The sequence below is a fragment of the Phyllostomus discolor genome, chromosome 11, assembly GCF_004126475.2.
Source record: "Phyllostomus discolor isolate MPI-MPIP mPhyDis1 chromosome 11, mPhyDis1.pri.v3, whole genome shotgun sequence".
NCBI lineage: Eukaryota > Metazoa > Chordata > Mammalia > Chiroptera > Phyllostomidae > Phyllostomus > Phyllostomus discolor.
In genome coordinates this window covers 18,463,900-18,484,269 of record NC_040913.2, presented here as the reverse complement: position 1 = coordinate 18,484,269, position 20,370 = coordinate 18,463,900, and the positions used below count along the sequence as shown (strand labels likewise).

At 39.2% G+C, this 20,370-nt stretch overlaps 1 protein-coding gene across 19 annotated transcripts in view; it reads right to left on the bottom strand.

The window, feature by feature from the left end:
• The window catches only part of RBM26 (RNA binding motif protein 26), a 78,196-nt gene extending 64,863 nt beyond the window's left edge, over positions 1 to 13,333 (bottom strand). For 13 of the 19 annotated variants that reach the window (XM_036011237.1, XM_036011240.1, XM_036011239.1 and 10 more), the window contains exon 1: positions 12,787 to 13,333. In XM_036011237.1, coding sequence (XP_035867130.1) covers positions 12,787 to 12,857 — 71 coding nt within the window. In that variant the 5' untranslated portion in view covers positions 12,858 to 13,333. The remainder of the gene's footprint in view (positions 1 to 12,786) is intronic. The other 6 variants (XM_036011247.1, XM_036011244.1, XM_036011249.1 and 3 more) reach the window with 1 other exon arrangement.
• Positions 13,334 to 20,370: the final 7,037 nt, after the last annotated feature.

The following is a 20,370-nucleotide window of genomic DNA, read 5'->3' as shown; positions in this document are numbered from 1 at the left end:
TCCTTCTTACCTCAGGAACGGTGGTTCTTAAAAACATTTTGGTCTCAGGATCTCTTTACACTTTTAAAATTATACAGAACTGCAAGGAGCTTTTATTTTAAAGAATTACATCTACCAATATTTACCATATTAAGAATTAAAACTGGGGAATTTTTAAATGATTAATTATTAATAAATCTACTATAATTTAACATAACATAACTATCCCTCCCCTTGAAGAGAAGATAATCTAAACAAGGAATTTATTGATAAAAATAAGTGGAAAGTCCAAGAGTGGAGCTATCTTTACACATAGCTGAATCCACGAGTTCAAATAACGCACCAGGCTCCTCTTCTCTCCATGCTGCTTTTCCTTAATTTGCTTCTAGGCAGGCCTTCTTCATGTGGCAATCAAGATGGTCCACAGCAGTTCCAAGTTTGCATTATTCTGACAGCTAGTGAAGCCCAAGAAAAGGGCCTGCCCTTCTCTCCCCCTGCACCACACTGGTCCATAAAAATGACTAATCTCCCCCAGCATCAGCCATATCCCCACTGCAGGGCAAAGACAGGCAGAGCTCTATGCCTAGTAACTTCTCCCAAAACTAAACACACTATTTTTAAAATTAAAACATATACATATTTTCACCAAGAAAATAAAATTTTTGTGGGAAGACTGACAATTTTTCACTTTTTCTTTGCAAACACCATTAATGCCTGCCTTAGAAGACAACAGACTGATTCTCCCAATTCAAAAGCAAGGGCAATATTCATCTTCTCAAAGACCTAATAATTAGATTGTAAAACTCTATACTACTGAGTGAAAACAGCACAGCCCAAATGGCAAACTGAGCAGATAGGTGTAGTCATAGCATCATACCACAGAACTCTCTTAAAAGAAAAGTGGGACTGCGGATGAAATGGTGATATGGCAGCCCACAACAAAACTCCATATTTATTTTTTTAAAGATTTCATGTATGTATTTTTTTTTTGAGAGAGGGTAAGGGCAGGAGAAAGAGAAGAAAACACCAATGTGTGCTTGCCTCTGCACACTCCCTACTGGGGACCTGGCCCACAACCCAGGCATGTGCCGTGACTGGCAATCAAACCAGCGACCCTTTGTTCACAGGCTGGCACTCAATCCACTGAGCCACACCAGCCAGGGCCAAAACCCTATATTTAATATACATTTTACATTCCAATTCGTAACTGAAGAAGAGTTAAATTCTCTGGGAAAGGGTTCTGCCTGCCAAAGGCCACCCCTTCAGTTACTCATTAAGTGGCTTCACATTCTACTTAGTTACAAAATAGACCAAAGAATGAAACACAGTAAAAACTTTAAACTTACAAGAAACCCAAACCCTCCTCCCCACTTTAGAACAGGTGTTAAAATCTGGATACTATGTTTTAAGTACTGTTCCCTTTCAAATCGACTGGTCCTCTAAATCGAACTTAAGAGGCCTTAGAGGAAAGATGGCCTTTACTTGAAGCAGTCTGGTATTGTGGGAAACAAAAAACAAAAAATGAAAAACAAAAAACACTGGACTGAACTCCAAAAACCCAGGGGTTTTCAGATTTCTAGCCTAGGGTTATCTTACTTTATCCATCAGTTACATAATCCTGGGCTAGCATTTTATTTCTCTCTAAGCTTCAGCTTTCTCATTTTCAAAACAAAGGCACTGAGCCATATGGTCTGAAAAAGTGGGTCATTTTTAGGAATAAAATGCTAAGCTTTCACCATCATTGTACTCCCTCCCCTCCTCTCATTTCCAGGAAGTTTTAGTTCATTGAACTTTAAAATAATTAAATATGTAATAAAAATTGTTTTCCCTCTAAGTCTTTTTCAAGAGCCATAGAATACCTTTTTCTGAACATTCAAGAGCAAATCTTAAACCTTTAGGAGAAATAAATAGTAACTGAATTTTAAGAAGAAATGTTTTATATACTTTTCCTAAATCGCCAGACCTTAAGATCTGCAATATTTCTACCATGGTTAAACTATTACTATTGCTGTGCCTGTCTATTTCCCAGACAAGGATTGTACCACAGCTATGTCTACCTTTTCCCCAGATCAAACCACAAGATGTTACGAAGTGTCTACTAATTATCACATTATATAACTGCATACTAAATCACAGGGCATATCAACCAAAACTCACAAACAAGTCTCAGTGTAGGTCAAAACCAATAATGGCAAGCATAAAAGCTCACTTTAAAAAAAATCTAAGATACAAAAACAAAAATCAATGAAAAATGTCTCCAGCATTTTGACAAGTCCTTCCTAGTTGCACCTTCCTCCCATATCCTGACTGCTGAGAGATGGCCCTGATATATATTCAATACATATGTACCAAAAATATTACCTTCCCTTTTCCTATCTCCTGCCAATGTCCAAATTCAGGCATTTCACAACTCACTCTTAAAACAAGGATTTTTTTTTCCTAAAAAAACCCACCAACTAACCTTCCTTGTCTCCAAAATGCTACTGTCTAATCACACCTATGGTGTCTCGACACACCATAGTATCAGTCTTAAAAAGACATCTGATCGAGTTACTCCCTTGCTTTAATAATCTTCCCCTCTGTCCATAACCTAGTCCCCCAAATGTCCAAACACTTTGGCATGGCAACAAAACCACTTTTAAAAATATAATACCAACAGTAACAAGTTGGATTCAAAAACCTCTTCCTGACCATAACAAAGTCATAATTATTCACAGAATTTTACTGTTCTTCCAATTTTGGCTATTCAATATCATCAGCAACCTAAAAACTTAATACAATCCAGACTGGTCACTGCAAGTTTATGAAAAAGTTTTCAAAACTGAACCAGTATTTTTCATAGTCTTCCTGTTATAAACAATTAAACTTTTTAGTACATGAGATATCATTAAGGAAATTAATATAAACATATTAACAACTGTCACACTGACAATTTCTTATAAAATATACCCAAAAGGTCCTAAGTCATAGAGCTAAAAGTACTTCTTGTTGCATTTAAAAGTATATCACAGATGTCAGCATCATGGCAGGATGAGTGTTTCCCCCTTTCTTTCCCTTTGATTTACAACTAATCAGACATCCTTAACTGAAAAAGAAAAAGAAAGCCTCTGCCCAACTATCATGACACCCAAGAAATCCACCATCTGTGTGTCCTGAAAGTTGGAAGGATTGGGCCCAGAGAGACGGGGAGCTGGTCACTCATGGCAGAGAAGGTGCTGGCCAGTACAGCAGCAAGCCAGAACAACTTTTCTGGAAACGAGGTGGAAGGTTCAAGGCTGTGAGTGGGGATCTGCAATGGCCATGAGTACTACAGCTGAAGGGACCAGTGGCTCTCCCAGAAGATGGCAGTGACCAGGGGAAGAGAAAGGGAAGTAGGCAGACAAGGAGAACTGAAGGAAAAGTGTCTCTCCACTGTCTGCCCCAGGAAGCAAGAAGACCACCAGGGAAATCTGGGACCCCTCCACTTGAAGATCCCCCCTAGTAGGTCATGGGCACATCCAAAGATCCAAGTGCTAAGGACACACTTTCCCAGGCACTGCCACCACATTCTGCCTTTTTTTTTTTTTAATGTCCTCACTCCCAAACTTTGCAGCAAGTCAGCTCTAGTGAGAAAAACAAAAACTTGTGCTATGGCACACCATCTTCTAGAAAACAAAAAACTCTTAACTACCAACTTGGACTTTTAAAACTAAGAAAAGTGTCATTTTCTAGGACAGACCACATGTTAGGATACAAAACAACTCTCAATAAATTTAAGATGAATGAAATTGTATCAAGTAAGCACCTTATCTGACCATAATGCTATGACTAGAACAAGAAAAAAACTGAAAAATACATAAAGACATGGAGGCTAAATAACATGTCACTAAACAACGAATGGGTTAACAATGAGATCAAAGAAGGAATCTAAAAGCTACCTTGAAACAAACAAAAATGAGAAGGCAACAATCCAAACTCTGCAGGACACAGAGAAAGCAGTCCTAAGAAGGAAATCTACAGCATTATAGGTCCATCTTAAAAGACAAGGAAAAGCTCAAATAATCCAACTTTACACTTAAAGGAACTTGAAAAAGAACAAATGAAACCAAAGTGAGTAGGAAGAAAATAATAAAGGAAGAAAATAATAAAGATCAGAGCAGAAACAAACAAAACAGAGTGTAAAAAAAATTCAAAATATCAATGAATCCAAGAAATGGTTCTCTGAAAAGATAACAAGAATAACAAACCTTCAACAAGACTCACCAAGGAAAAAAGAGAAAAAAACCCAAATAAATGAAATTGGAAATGAAAGAACTGACACCTCAGAAATATGAAGGACTTTTAAGAAAATACGTATTATGAACAACTATATGCCAACAAACTGGACAATCTTGACAAAATGGGTAAATTTCTAGAAACATACAATCCTCCAAAACTGAATCAGGAAGAAACAGAGAATATGAACAGACAGATTACAATTCGTGAAACTGAAGCAGTAATCAGATTTCTTCTGATATATCTCCTCAGGCAAGGGCATAAAAAAACAGTATTAAACAAATGGGATTGCCTCAAACTAAAAAGTCTTTATGCACAGCAAAAAAAAAAAACATCAACAAAATGAAAAGACAACCCACTGAATTAGAGAACACTCACCAGTAATACATCTAATAAAGGGTTAATATCCAAAATTTATAAAGGACTTACAAAACTCAACACCAAAAAGAAACAAACAATCCAATTTAAACATTGGCTAAGGACCTGAACAGACACTTCTCCATAGAGAACATACAGATTGGCTAATAGACATATGAAAAGATGCTCAAAGTCACTTATCATCAGAGAAATACAAATTAAAACCACAGCAAGATTATCACCTCACACCTGCCAGAATGGCTACTATCATCAATAAACCAACAAACAAGAAGTGCTGGCAAGGATGTAGAGGAAAGGGAACCCTCATGCACTGTTGGTGGGAATGCAGACTGGTGCCTCCACTGTGGAAAGCAGTATGGCATTACCTCACAAAACTAAAAATGGAACTGCCCCTTGATCCAGCGATCCCACTTCTGGGAATTTATCCAAAGAAAGCCGAAACACTAATTCAAAAGAATACATGTACCCCTATGTTCATGGCAGTGCTATTTACAAGAGCCAAGATTTGGAAGCAGTCCCAATGACCATTAGTAGATGAGTGGATAAAAAAGCTGTGGTACAGTTACACAGTGGAATACTACTCAAATGTAAAAAAGAAAATCTTACCTTTGGGATGGCATAGATGGACCTAGAGAACAATTCACAGATACAGAGAACAGACTAACTGCTGTCAGAAGGAAGGGAGTTGGGAGGCTGGGTGAAAAAAGTGAAGGGATTCAGAAAAAGAAAAAAAAAAACAGAACAAAACAACAACAACAAAAAAACACAAAAAAAAATCCTCATGGACACAAACAAAAGTATGGTGATTACCACAGGGAAGGAATGGATGGAGAGGCAGAAGAGGGTAAAGAGGGGATAAATATGGATGGAAGACTTGACTTGGGGTGGTAAATACACAATACAATACACAGATGATGTATTACATACAATTGTACATCTGAAACCTATATAATTTTATTAATCAATGTCACCCCAATAATTTCAATAAAAAATAAGATAAAAACAAATTAAAATGATCCTGCTTCTACAGGTTATAAAATGTCTTTGTAAGTTTAACTTCTTAGTTTTCATCAGAAATTGATATTTTAATAGTTGAAATCTCAACATATGTAGGAATAACATTTTTTGTTCCAGAAGGACCCCTGGAACACCTCAAAAGATGTTCTTTCTCCTTAGAAAATAGAAATTTTCAAATAAGCAGGCTTTTTTTAATGTTAAATTGCATAGGACGCATTATAAAGCAAGTGAAGGAAAAACGGTAGGGTATATTATATCAGCAAACAATGGTTGTAAATTAAGTCAATACATGGGGCTCTAGGAAACCCAAGATGGCTACTTCGTTCTTCCAGGCTCCCTGGAAAACCCCTTTTTTTTTTGTTTTTTTTGTTTTTTTGCATTTCTTCATGCATTATAGCGCACTTAAGCTGCACTTAAATTAAGTGTAGAAACATGACATGATATTGAAGGAGACATCTTATGTAATTGCCGAAGTCTGCTAAAGTCACTTTAAGAAAATGCAAGTTGGTAAATGCTTACTTTCACAGTCAGCTCTCCCAGGAGAAATAGGCTTTAAAGATCACTGACTGCCACCTAGAGATTTTGTTTATTGGAAAGAATATCAAATAAAAGACACTCTAACTCGCATCACGATAGTCCACAGAATAACCCAGGGTTGTTTTCCACAACAAAGGCCATAGGACCTGAGTGCCTTCCCTTTACCTGCCCTTCACTTTTGGGAAAATTCAGTCTCAGCTCCCATCCCAAGCTTATCCTATCACCCATCCCCAACAACCAACCATTTCAATAAGATGACGTCGATACTGAGACTTCCTAGGAATGAGTCTTCTTAGTGCTATAAGACAACACAATCTGACCAAAAAGTTGGTCATCAATGCATTATTTGGATTGACTGATGACCAAATGGGAAAACTGTAGACAAAAAGGGGTTCTACAAAAAAAGGGGTTCTAAAATAAAACTAACCAGTCCAGTGATGGAAAGTAACCTCACAGAGTGATCTAATCATAAATTCCTAACTAGGTAGGTCATGGTGCGTAGTCCAGGGAGCACATAATCTTGTCAACCATCTTCTATCTTACATCCACCCAACTTTAGGTAAACTTCCTTCCTTCCCTCTCTAATTCCAAAGGTATAAAAGAAACTACAAAACTGTTATTCTCAGAACACTTCAGATTTTGCTTCCTGGTAATGCCATCGGTTTGACTCAAATAAACTCTTCTAAAAATAAAAATTCTCTACAGGTTTGGATGTTCATTACATCTGAATAATTTGGAAGAAATGAAAAGTCAGTAAGAGATCTCAGAGAACATTTATTTTCAAAAATATAGTTTGAAATTCAGATAAGAGAACCTGGTGGATAGACAGCTAAAATTGGAGATAAGAGCTTAAGGCTTTGAAGAGTGGTTAAGTCCATGATAAACATGTAAGAAATAAATGCATGGAGTAGAGGCAGTCTTGAAAAAGATCTGAAATTCAGTACAATGTGCATGAAGTATATGCAACATCCTACAGAAGAAAGACTTTAAACTTTTAAAGAATCTACAACACATACAAAAAAATTTTAAGAGGCACTGGCATGGATTATAATAGAAACTATCCATGGGAATGAATGGGAATGAGTATGAATGACATGGCAGGAGTAGAAATGGTTGAAAAACAGAAAAAGTCATGAAAACGGAGCTTGCGAAATACAATTAAAAGGCAAAAAAAAAAAGGACAAAAAGGAATAGAACTGATTTGAGAAGAGAACCCAAAGTATTAGGGAATCAAGACCTCAAAAGTTTAAAAATATATAAAAAAAGCAGCATCACCATTGTCCAATGTTATACACACAGATCAAAGGTAAAATTTATATACAATCTTTACATTTAGTAAACAAATCACTGGTAACACTGAGGGGCAAGCAATTCTGGTTGAAAATAAACAGAAAGAAACTACTATAAAACATTAAGAAACAAATGGTTGGAGGCAAGTGAGTGAAAAATTAAAAACTGACTACTATACTTCAAGATTTACCACTGGGAAAAAAAAAAGAAAGCTAGGAGGCAAGTGACTAGAGGGAAAGTATAATTTATTTTTTGTTGTTTTTGCTACTACTGTTGCTGAGATTTTCTTCCTTAAAGAATGGAAGACTGACTTTCTATGCCCCAAGGAGTCTGCAGAAAGGGAAAGATCAAAGGAAGGAAACAAGAGTAAAGTTCAGGAGTAAAATGATCATCTTTCAGTTCTTCCTACAAAACAGGAACAAAAATACATTTTAACGTGGTGAGAAAGGTACATAACAAGGGTGGAAAGTGAGGAAAGATTACAAAAACTTCAAAGAGGTTTCTTTCTTAAACTCTAGAGTACTGATATAACCATGACGCCTTAGAACCCTGCTCCTTTATAAGAACAGCTACTACTAGGAAAATGTAACAGTAAATAGAAAACAAAATAATAAAGTACAGTATAGTACTAAATTAAAAACATGACTCCAAAAGTCTAAAAGCTTTAAATCACTGTTTGGCCACATGCTATATAGCGAACTGCCGGATTCTGGACAAGTTATCTTAACTTTGTGCATCAGAGCGTCAGCGTCATCACTTGCAAGATGGAGGTAACAATGCTCACCTCATAAAACTTAAACAGAAAAAATTTTAATCAATGCATACAAATATTAGGTGGTAGTGGAAGTAGCAACAGTGTAATAGTAACAGTAGCAATAGTAAGGTAACCTATTTGTGTTTAACCAACCAATATTTAAGGAAAGAACTAGGTTCTAAAAAATGGGCCTCATTCAATCCTTTCAATTGTCCCAATTACACTAATAAGGAAAAGGGAGGTTCACCTGCCTGGATTACTCAGTTAATAAGTGGCAGAACTAAGATTTGAACACTGGTTTATGTGGACACAAACTTATTTTGTTTTCACCACAATACCTTATCACCTTAGCAGTACTTAGCATTAGCAGCAGAAGCACAAAATTATGCATTCTATTCTATACTACTAACCTCACAAAATCTAGGCACATTATTAAATGTCTGCCTTTCAATTTTATTTTCTGAAAAATTAAGGGGTTTGATATCTTAAGATTTTTCTTTAGCTAAAAACATTCATGATTTTATAAAAGTACCACATTTAGTGATGTGTAAACTCAGAAAAAGTTTTAAAATACAACAGAAAATCTTTTCTGTATAAAAAACAAAAACAAAAATTGAAACTGAACATTCAGAAAAAGAAAAACAAAAAAACCTTAAATTTATCCCAGGACTTCACTCACCAACAAGAAGTGAATGTTAGAGAAACACCAATACCTAATTTTATTTTATTATTAGCAAGTATTGACTAAGCAAATGTTTGGGAGGAAAAAAACATCAATCTTAAGTATTTCAAGATGCCAATTTTAACACCTAAATTTTTAATAATTTATGGAAAACTCAGAACCCTGGTATACTTACAGACCTTATAATCAAATAAAATACGGATTTACAAACTTTTACTTCATGCTGAAACTGCAACCAGGCTAGTTTTGTTTTAGATATGAATCTGAAAACTCTCCTGCCCTAAAACCCTTCACTGATTCCTACTATCCTCCAGTGACATCCAAAATCCTTAATATGACTCAACAAAGTCATGTATGTGATCTGGTTCCTCTCTCTCAAGCTATCCAATGCTATTCTTCCCCTTGCTCTTTTTTCAGTTTCCTTCAGTTCCTCCAAGGCACCATTTTTCCTTCATTTTAGAGAGCTTTCATCCAATCTGTTCTCCCAAACCTAAAATGCTCCCATCCTTTTGCCCCAGCAAACTATTCTTCATCCTTCCAGGCTGAAATCAAATGTTATCATGCCAAGAAAGCCTTTCCTGACCTCCCAAACATATATTTTGACAGAATTCTGGACTTCGTAGCACTCACTAGTCTTGTAATTACTTGTACAACACCTGTTTTCTCTGCTAAATAGTAAACAATTTGAATACAGTCATTTCATGTCTTGTTTCCTACCATTTTCCCAATACCTAACACACTGCTTAGCACAGAGTTGATTAAATGAATAAATGTTTGCTGAATTAATATATTGGAAATGTGGCCCAAGTCCAAGCACAAGTACCTAAAAAGTCTTAAACGAATTTGAGTTACATCTTACTCTTAGTTCTCCAAGTGTTTCTCCCTCAAACAGGTGCTTTTTGGCAATTACACAAAAAATCCCTCCAGATAACAAACCCATCTTAAAGTTTTACAAAACCAAAGTTAGAAACCACAGGCCAGCCCAGGCCCTGGCTGGCATAGCTCAGTGGATTGAGCGCGGGATGCGAACCAAAGTACTGCAGGTTCAATTCCCAGCCAGGGCACATGTGTGGGTTGCAGGCCATGACCCCCAGCAACCGCACATTGATGTTTCTCTCTCTTTCTCCTTCCCTTCCCTCTCTAAAAATAAACAAATAAAATCTTTAAAAAAAAAAAAGAAACCACAGGCCTTAAATAATTGTAATCCGTTTTAAAACACATCATCTGAAGAATTCACCTCAAATGCAATTAAAGGGGCAGTGTAATTTTACCAAACCAATGTACATTATAAAAAGGACCAATCCCAATTCCTACTACTGTAGTGCCTTACTTATTCCAACAGTAATTACTGCAGTAACAGTGACCTGAGTAGGCTATATGATACCTGGAACATGCTTTATTAAAACTAAAAAATATATAAGCATACACACTAAGTAACCACAACTAAGCTTCTTTTAGGTTAGCAGAAAAAAGGGAAATGGTACTAAAGCCAATAAGTAATTAAAACTGGAAGCTTAAAAGAAGGAATACTATTTTGACTCTTAACATTTTTGAAAGTTTCCTGTTCATCCAATACAGTGCTAACGATAAACCAAGCAGTGTTCAAAGATTATCTTAATATGTATTCACCACCTTCTCCATTTTAAAGAAGAAACAGAGGTACTAAGTGACTTACCCCGTATTATACAGCTGATAAGTGGCAGAAACAGAACTCAAACCCAGCCATTCCCACTCGAACTGTCCCCTCTACCACTATACCACACTGATGCGATGCTCACTCTCTTTCTATTCCACTGCAATAGGGCTCCTATCTGTACCACTCCACTCTAGTGAAACTATTTTTGCTAAGGTTACCAATGACTTATACCTTGCCAAATCTAAGGGCCACTTACCTGCCACCTGCCACCATCTTTTTCATCCATTCTGCAGCATCCCATCAAGTGGACAGTTTGCACTGTCATACATCCCAATTTTCTTCCTACTCAAATCTGGCTTCTTTTCTTCCCTATCTACCTACTGTCCTAGGAAACTTCCCCCAGTTTCATGGCTTTAAATACCATCTGCAAGGTGGTATTTAAATTTCTCTAGTCCTGGCCTGAGTAATAGACTCATATACCCAACTACCTATTTGACACCTCACTTGATGTAACCTCAACCACCTTTCCCTCCATCCCATAACCTGTTCTCTTCCTGTCTTCACCCAGTTGCTTAGGCTAACTTCTTAGTCCTCATCCTTGACTTCCCTTTCTCTCATCTTCTACATATAATCCAACAGCAAGTTCTAACAAATCTACTTATTAAGTATACAGGGTCCGGCAGAAGTACTACCGAGTGTGGTTGGTAGGGTATGTTAATGCCTTGCACGACGACATGGACAGCAATTTGAGCATTTCCCCTAAAACGTCACAGGGTGTACTTGAGTGTGATAGTTATGTTACAGAATTATGTGCTTATGGTTTTGTAATAAAAGATTTGGTATAGATTACCAAAGGGGTGTTATTTGTGCCAGACCCTGTATTCAGTTGTGTCCACTATCACTCTTATGCAAACTACCTACATCTCCACCCACAATGCCCTTCAGAATAGTCTCCTTGCTTCCATTTTTGCCCCCTTAATCTCCACAAAGCAGGCAGAGTTAAAAAAGAATCAAATCAGTCCTTGCCTGCTTTAAATTACCTAATGTCTTCCCATTAGAATTTAAATAAAATCCTAGCTCTTGACCATGGCCTCAAAGATCCTACATGACTTGACCCCTGCCTATTTCAACTTGTGTCCTTCCATTCTCTCCCCCACCACCAGGTTCCTTGGGGCACCAACAGTTTCATTTCTCTTCCTGGAACACACCTCGACCACACTTGTTACAGGGCCATTGCACTTGCTGTTCCTTCTGCAAGAAACACTTTTTCCAAATGTTCACACATATGTTCCTTCTTCCCCTAAGGTGTTGCTCAACTGTCACTTACTCTGAGAAGCCTACTAATCACTTTTACATGATCCTCTATTAAGTACACTTGTCATTGCTCTTATTATCTTACATTATCTTATCTGCTTATTAAGTCTCCTGGACTTTGGAATTTGAAAGCTCCATCCCCAAAGCTTCCCACAGTACCTAGTCAGGTGCTTAATAAATTTCTTGAATGAGAGGATTTTCTTCAATGCATTTTAAGTTGTTTATAGTAAACCAGTCAATTTTGATAAAGCACTTGGCCCATGATATATTTATGTATTCAAAGACAGACCCTTAAAACACTCCTTAATTTTTCTAAGGTAAACAGCATCCCACTGAAAACTGCTAAATATTCCATATGGATAGACTGCATGCTCTTCCTCCTCTCCAAGACAACCACCATGTAGGTGGGTATAGGGAATTTTACTGAGCACCTCGGCACCTGTTACATCTTCAATCAGTTAGGAGAGGTGCCGATAAGCCAGACGGCACATGGCAGATGTGGCCTTTCTTTCAGAAACAGTGTTTCGGTAAAACGTAAGTGGCTTAGACTAGTTCCAAGTCCCTAATAAAGGCCACTCACTTCGTTTAAATAGGCATAATAATCTGTGGGCAGGAGGTTATGCACGGATTCGCTAAAAAAAAAAAAAAGCCGATTTACTCAACAAACACAAGTGTGTCTAAGTGTGTCTGTGTAGGTTGGGGTCGGTCTACGTATAACGGAAAAGAGCAGGAGACAGCGGTATAAGGGCCAACTCAATGATAGGAGATAGGCTCTCCGGGATATGCAGAACCTGGGAACGAGGGCAGAAGAAACAGAGAAAACACAAGAACCCTGGGACCTCAGTTCACCGTTTCGGCCTCCACCGCAGGCACTTGGGGAAACTGCAGAGATGTGTCCGCCTATCTCCCACCTCATCCCTGCAAGCAGATGGCCCGGATACTCACATGGGCTCGAGAGTCTTGCTGAGCCAGGACTTCAGTGCCTCGAAGTTTTCAATGATCATTTTAGAAACCATCCACAGAGGCCCCGAGGCCCGTCACACTCCTCCGCCCGCCCGGGTCGCGGCCGCTACAGCCGCCGCTGCCCCCGCCCCCTCCTCCGCGCGCCGCCCGCGTGGGCCGCGGTGGGAGGCGCCGGTGGCAGGTTCCCGCGAACTGGATTCGGTGAAGAGGTACGCGGGGACGGCCGCAGGCCGCAAGTCCACAGGCTGCTAGGAGCTCCCCTTCCCCGGACCCCGGCCCGGGCTGAGGCTGCAACGGCTTGCCCGGGCCCTCCCCCTTCCCTCCACCCCAGCGGATCTTTCTGAACCAGGAGCGGAACACGGGTCTGGACCCGGGCTTTCTCTCAGTCTCGGGACCAGGTGCTTGTCGGTGACGCAGAAAAGGAAAAAGTGAAGAAAGCGAAGACGAGGAGCAGCTCAATGGGAACGACTCGGGGGGTCTTCCCGGCTCCCAGCACCCCCGAGAAGATGGCTGCCAGTAACTCTCGCGAGAGTTGGCGAAGTCTCGCGATGACTCCCGGAGCCTGCTGGGAAGAAACGTAAAATTCGCCGATAGCGAACTGTTAGATTTTTTTGCGTGTATTTGCATGGTTTGCGGCCCTTGTGCCTTTTTTACACTTTGATAATCTTAAGGAATAAAGACCTTAAAAAAAAAAAAAGGTGGGAAAGATCGATGACTTCAGAAACAGCTGGAGCCCCAGCTCGTCCTCTGTGACACCCGGCTGTGGCGCGTCAGGTGGAACAAACCTGGGGGCTGGAGGGCGTCCCCACCGGGGTGTGCCTGGGCTCACGGCTGCCCCTGGGTTCCAGTGTCGCTGCGCTGTACTGCCTCCTCCGGTTACGTGCGTCCTGCGGTATGTGTGTGCTGTGATGTGGTTTGGGAAGCATAGGCTGGCCTAATCTAACCCATGAGACAGCCCGAGGATTGGTGTCTTGTCCGAAATTACTCAGTTTGTTGGCAGAGCACTGATAACCTAGGGATGCCTCAAATGAAAGGTGAAATAACCTTGGCAGTTCTCAAATAGTTTCCAAAAATCTGAAACGTTCGGGCTTTTCCCCAGCTAAAGATAAGAAAAGTGTGTTTTCAATTGTCTTCATTTAGAGCGATTCCACAGCAGATAGGGAAATTACGTAGTCTCAAAAGAAAGAACTTTTGTATCGGCATCTCCCCAAAATTATCCTCCCTTCTCCAGGGACGTCAAATAAGTTTGATTTCTGCCTGAGTTATTCTATTTGCTATTATTTGCTACCGTTAAGGTACTAGGTGAAATTTTGCAAAAGGTCTAGTACCCATAAACTATAATGAAATAAAAAAATTAACAATATAGACACTTAAAGTAGACCAATAAAAAGTCACTTATGACAGATACTTAATTGTCATTAAGTACACCAAGTTTATAATTTCCTGTTTATAATTGCCTGGAGTGAAGTGTCCGAAGGCTGTAAGTGGAAAAGATTATCAAGTAAAACCTAGACATGTGTTTTAAAATACAACATATAGGGTAGGATGCAAATTAAAAGCCAGTTATGAAATAACCAGGGTGTTGATTAAAGCAATTTAGCTAAGCGAAATAAGCCAATCACCAAAGAACAAATAACATAGGATGCCACTTCTGTGCAGTACCTAGAATAACCAAACTCAGAGACCAAGAGTAGAATAGTAGTTGCCGAGCATGGGAGGGGTAGGGAAGAATTGGAGTTATTTTCTAATGGGTGAAGAGTTTCCGTTCGGGATGATGAAAAAGTCCTGGAGATGGGCCATGTTGAACAGCAATCAGAATGTACTTGATGCCATTGAACTGTACACTTAAAATGGTTATAATGTTAAATTTATGTTATGTATATTTTACTTCAATAAAGAATATTGTATTTTGAGAGAAAAGTAATATTCTAATTGTTTAGCCTCTTTATTTAAAAGCCTTGTGACTAGCTGATTCTACCAACGTTTTCAACCTCATCGCCAGCAGTTCCGTGACTCTGGCCATTCATCCCAGATTCCAAAGCTAGTCGTTGTTCTACTGTCATATACTGTATGCTCCAGGAAGACTGATGTGCTTTTCCTCCACTTTTCCAAACATTTATTCACATCATTTCCACAGGAAATGTCTTTTCTTCCTTCCCTGGCATCTCAAACTTCCTTCTCTCTTAATACCACTGCTAGTAGTGTATGTTTGAAGTCTTCTCTTATTTCCCCTAAACAATAGCAACAGCCTTTTAATTTCTTTGCTTCTTAGGTCACCCCCATATCATTCCATGTTCGATCACCATCATCATCATTGCCTTAATAGCAGTGAAGTTGGATCTAAATCATGTCACTTTGCTGCTTAAACAACTCCCACATTGTCCTCAGGATAAAAGTCCAAATTCTTGGTGCTCTCCCTCTCAGGAGCACGCCCACGCCTTTCTTCTCTTTCAGGCATGCATCTCCTGAACTCTAAGGGTCCCTACAAGACTTGCAACCAGGGTAGCAGTGGGCAGTAGCAGCTCATCCAGGGCTAACCTGATCCCATCTCCAAGGCCCCTTTTCTCTGGCTTCTAGTGATCCAAAGCGGACCTGCCTGGGCTCATTTCTTTACTATAGCATTTCTGAAGAGCCAGAGCAGCCCCACTGAGGCTATCTTCTGTTCTTTCTGCTGTCCTAAGCCCTTCCTTGTTTCACTGTCCCCAGCTTTAATAAATGTACATACGCTAAAAAAATTTCCAAAATTTTTAACATCCCATAAAAGGCCTTTCATAATTAAACCCCTCCCTTATTTTCCTTAGAAACTTCTTCCAGTGCCTTTCAGCCTTTGATCCAGCCATCCTGAACTATTTCACCTTCCTTAAAAGGAGGGTGTTCTCATTAAACTGAGCCATTGCAAAATGTGTTTCCCTCCCTTTCACTTGACAAACTCTCAGTAATCCATGAAAATCAGTGCATCACCTTGGAAAATCTATGCCTGGCCTCCCTGATCTAAAGCAAGAGTCCTCTGAGGTTTTTCTCAAATCAGCCTGTGCTTGCTTCTATGATGGCATTCATTGCTTTATTTTTGCAACTATCTGATTATCTGTTCCTTAGTGGTCTAAGCTTTGAATCTCGCACTCCACTCTTAGCACCCAATGTATAGAGACAATTCTCAGTTCTCTACTTTTCAAATGATCAAATGAAGCCCTACCATTTCCATGAAACCTTCCCTGACCACTGGAACTGATAAGCAATCACTTCTTTCTCTAAATCTATGATAGAATGCTTGTTATCACTCCATGGTTTGTCATCATTACTGCCTAGCATGCTGTTCTTCCTTAACCATTAACATTTATCCCTCATTAATTCAGTGCTTCATCTTCTTTGGCTTTGCTTTCAAAGGTGATAATTACTTAATGTGATAATCGATGTTACTAAGAAAAGACTAAAACAACCCTTACAGGCTACTTTCTTTCTTCAGTAACAAATGTTTCAGCATGTCCAGTATTAGGTTACTGATTAACATTTTCCAACATACCTTGCTCTTTTAAAGCCCTGTGACTGTTAGTGCTGTTCAGTTTTGCCTGGATTGACTTACCTCATTGCTCAAATACCATCTTCTAACTGATGCCCTAGACAAAGGTAGTTGCCTCTTGGTTACTACCTGTAGAAGAGGAATTCAAACATTTTATTTAGTTTTCTCATCTGTCTCATCTAGATTATGAGCCCTTTAAGGACTAGGACTCAAGCTTATTTTTCTTCATATTTCCTGCACTTAACACAATGTCTGGAACTCAAAAATGTTTATTGAAGGGTACTACTTTGTTTTAAATAGGAGGAAAGCAGATGCAGGGGAAAATATTTAAGATAGGCAAGTCCTAATGATGTATCTCCTAACAAACCTATATGTATCCTGATGGTTTACTTAGCTGCCCTGATCCCAGGAATGTTTTCCAGAATGTGCTCAACTCCTCAGGTTCTTCCAGTTCTCTCTCCTAGCTGATGGCTACAATCTTGCTACTCTCAATAGTGCTTTTGGGGTCTTGTTTAAAAACTCAGTCTGCATTTCAACATCACAAAGATACTCTGTGTTTTCTTCTCTTTGTTTTACAGTTTATTACTCTTTCCAGCAAATAGTATTTAGGTCTTCATTCTCTCTGGAATACATTCATGTGTGCAGTGTAAGGTGGGGATCTAGTTTGTATTTTCTCCAAAGGGCCAAGCAATTTCTCTCTATAATTCTGCTCAATCAATAGTCGGTCCCTTCCCTATTGATTTTTTTTAATCCTCACCCTAGGATATGTTTATTGATTTGAGAGAGAGAGAGAGAGAGAAGCATCCATGTAAGAGAAACATTGATCAGTTTCTTCCCATACACACCCCAACCAGGGATCAAATCTACAACCCAGGTGTGTGTCCTGACCAACAAGTGAGCCCACAACCTTGTATGGTGTATGGGACAACGCTACAACCAACTGAGCCACCTGGCCAGGACCCTTCCTCATTGATTTTTGATACCATCTTTATCATATCTTCATAAGTCCATTTCTATGTGGCTCTGGTCCTGACCATTTTAATTGATCTGCTTGTCTGTAATGACACCAGTACCATGTTTTTATTTGCCATCATCTTATAGACTATCTTATGGAATAAACTAAACCTCTTCTCTTTGCTCTTCTTTTTCAAATTTTACTTAGCTAAATGTGAACCTTTGGTTTTCCAAATGCTTAAAACAAACTTGTTGAGCTTGTCAAAAAATCCTTCATTAAATGTATAGATTCATTTGGACTGAATTGACATCCTATCTAATTACACGGGGCATTAAAAAAAACAGAATTATCTTCTGGAGAGTGGGCCCCCTATAGTACAGGCTTCTCCCACTACAAACCCATCTGTATCAGTGTACCAGCTGGGGTTGTGAGAGGCTGCATTTGACCACAGTGAATTTTTTTGAAGACTCGTTTAACATGTTTGTCCATTTCATGAGTGCACCTGACAATACTGTGCTGAGTGTTCAGGAGTTTTTGACCAAAAACAGAATGACCTCCATGCCCCACCCTCCCTATTCACCCAATCTCACCCCAAGTGATTTTTTTTGTTTGTTTCCCCAAATCAAAAATGTGCTCAAAGGGAAACATTTTGCTGACGTGAAAGAGGTAACACAAAAAATGGGAGAAGCACAAAAAGGCATCAAACTCGATGAGTTCGAAAACTGTTTTGAGAAGTGGAAATAAAATCTGGATAGGTGCATTGCATCAAATGAAGAGTACTTTGAAAGTGACTAAAGTTTAAACATGTAAGAAAGTACACAATCTTTATAAATAAATTCTGGTGTTGGGGGGTCCTCCCTCATATATGGCAGTCACCGAGGCGCACTTTCCCGATATACATAACCTCAGGAGAGGACTCACGCTCAACTGCAAGGCATGTAGCTAGCTGACGGCCTCCAGCTGTTAGCTCCTGGGTTCTCTCAGCTGAAGCTGCACTATTCTCATGGCAATCTCTTTCTCCCCCGCCCTTCCTCAACCAAGACTAAGCAGCACATAGTATAAGGGTCTGCTTAACACCGGAATAATAAAAGCTCTGTCAGATCTGTAAACCAAGGGGTCCCCTTGCCATACTACTTCCTCCCTTTCCCTTTCACAAATGCTACTCTCCACTAAACTTTCTGCGCTTCTAACTGTATCTCAACATCTGCACCCCAGAGAGCCCAACCTGTGAGTTAAATCATCTGATTCATTCTCATTTTATGAATTTTTAAAAAATTATAGTTCATAATAAAATTTAACCATAACTTCTGACCCAGTTACTTCTTTAAAATCATTCTTAGCCACCTCAGTTTAATATCTCTCCCAAGACACACATTCTAACAAGACTTTGACTTTCTATGGCCATTATTTAATTAGCACCTATCGTTTTATTTTTTAATGTACATACATTTTATCTTCCATGTAATGCTCTGAATTTAGTCCCCTATGGCCTCCTTAAATACCCTGTTTCATAAGTTACTTCCTTTTCTCCTGTTTTCAACTCTTGCACTCTATTTAGTTTTCCCAATTCGATTTTCAACTAATGTCTACTAAAGGTCTGCCGTGTTTCAGACATACTTGCTGGAAATACAGTGGTGGACAAAAGAGGCATGAAATCTGCCCCATGGAACTTACAGCCTAATAGAGAAGAGGGACATTTAACAAATAATCGTATAGGGAAAGATGTATAATCACAAATAAAATTAGGTATGATGAAAGAAAACAGAGGAAAATATGAACCATTGTAACACTTTAGACTGGAAAGTTTCAAGCATGGCTTCTCTAAGGGTATGGTATTAAACGATTAAGAAGGCTGATTAATAAGTAGAAGCTGGTCATGTGAAACAAAATAGAGACGAGAACATTGCAGGCCGACATGACAGCCTTCGAGGTGTTCTGAGTGAAGGACACACCAGGATCTGAAAGAATGACAGAAAGGTGGCAGGGTGGCAGGGTAGGGGGAGAATGGCTGCTGACTAAATTAGGTGAACATGGGCGATACTAAGATTTTTTAACTAGATTTTATTTCAAATATAATGCACAGTCATAAACAGTTTCCAGTATGTCAGGATGAACTGAAAACATGATTGCACATGTACTTCTTTTAAGAAAAAGTTTGATTAAATGTGGGTTTTTTAAAATAAAAACAGAAGGGATACAAATCACCTTTAACATAATAAATGCCAAGATTTTTAGTTCTCTAGAAATAGAATTAAGAGCACGTTAAAGATAATATATTTTTCTCATTTGAGACTAGACACATAACTTGGAAAGAAAAATAATGCATGCTGTGGGGGGTAAGTCTGTAGATAGTTCAAGGTGAAACGCTTCAGCAACAGGTAGCAGTGTTAACTGGGATAGAAGACATACTACAATTTTCCCCTTACTAAGATCAGAGTGCTTCTGGTAAAAAAGAGTTTGAAAGACAATCACCAATTCTTTGGTGTATCACTGAACAAAAATGGGGGTTCAGCTGCCCACCACCAAAAAAGGCACACTCTAGCGGCAGAGGCTAGTGAGAAAGGAAAGAGGTTTTTATTTAGATGCTCAATGATCTGGAAAAATGGGGGACTCCCCATCTCAGAGCTCATCTGTGCAAAACCCAGACAAAACCCAGCCATCCTAAGCAAGAGCAAACACAAGGCAGTGCCCGAAGTTCCTACTGCATTTTAGAACACCATCTTTTGGCCCTGGCTGGTGGGCTCAGTGGATTGAGCGCCAGCCTGTGATCTGAAGTGTTACCAGTTCGATTGCCTACCAGGGCACGCGCCTGGGTTGCAGACCAAGTCCCCAGTTGGGTGTGTGCGAGAGGCAACCAACTGATGTTTCTCGCACACATCTGTGTTTCTTTCCTTTTCTTTTTCCCTCCCTCCCCCTCTCTCTGAAAATAAATACAAATAAAATCTTTTAAAACATAAAATAAAACACCATCTTCTAGAGCCTGAGGTGCCTGCTAAGCAGTCATCCAGGTAGCTTAGTTTGTTCCCAGCTGCAGTCTGGCTTCGGACTCCCTACTAAAGGCCGCATGTGGAACCAGCATAGCCATTGGCCATGC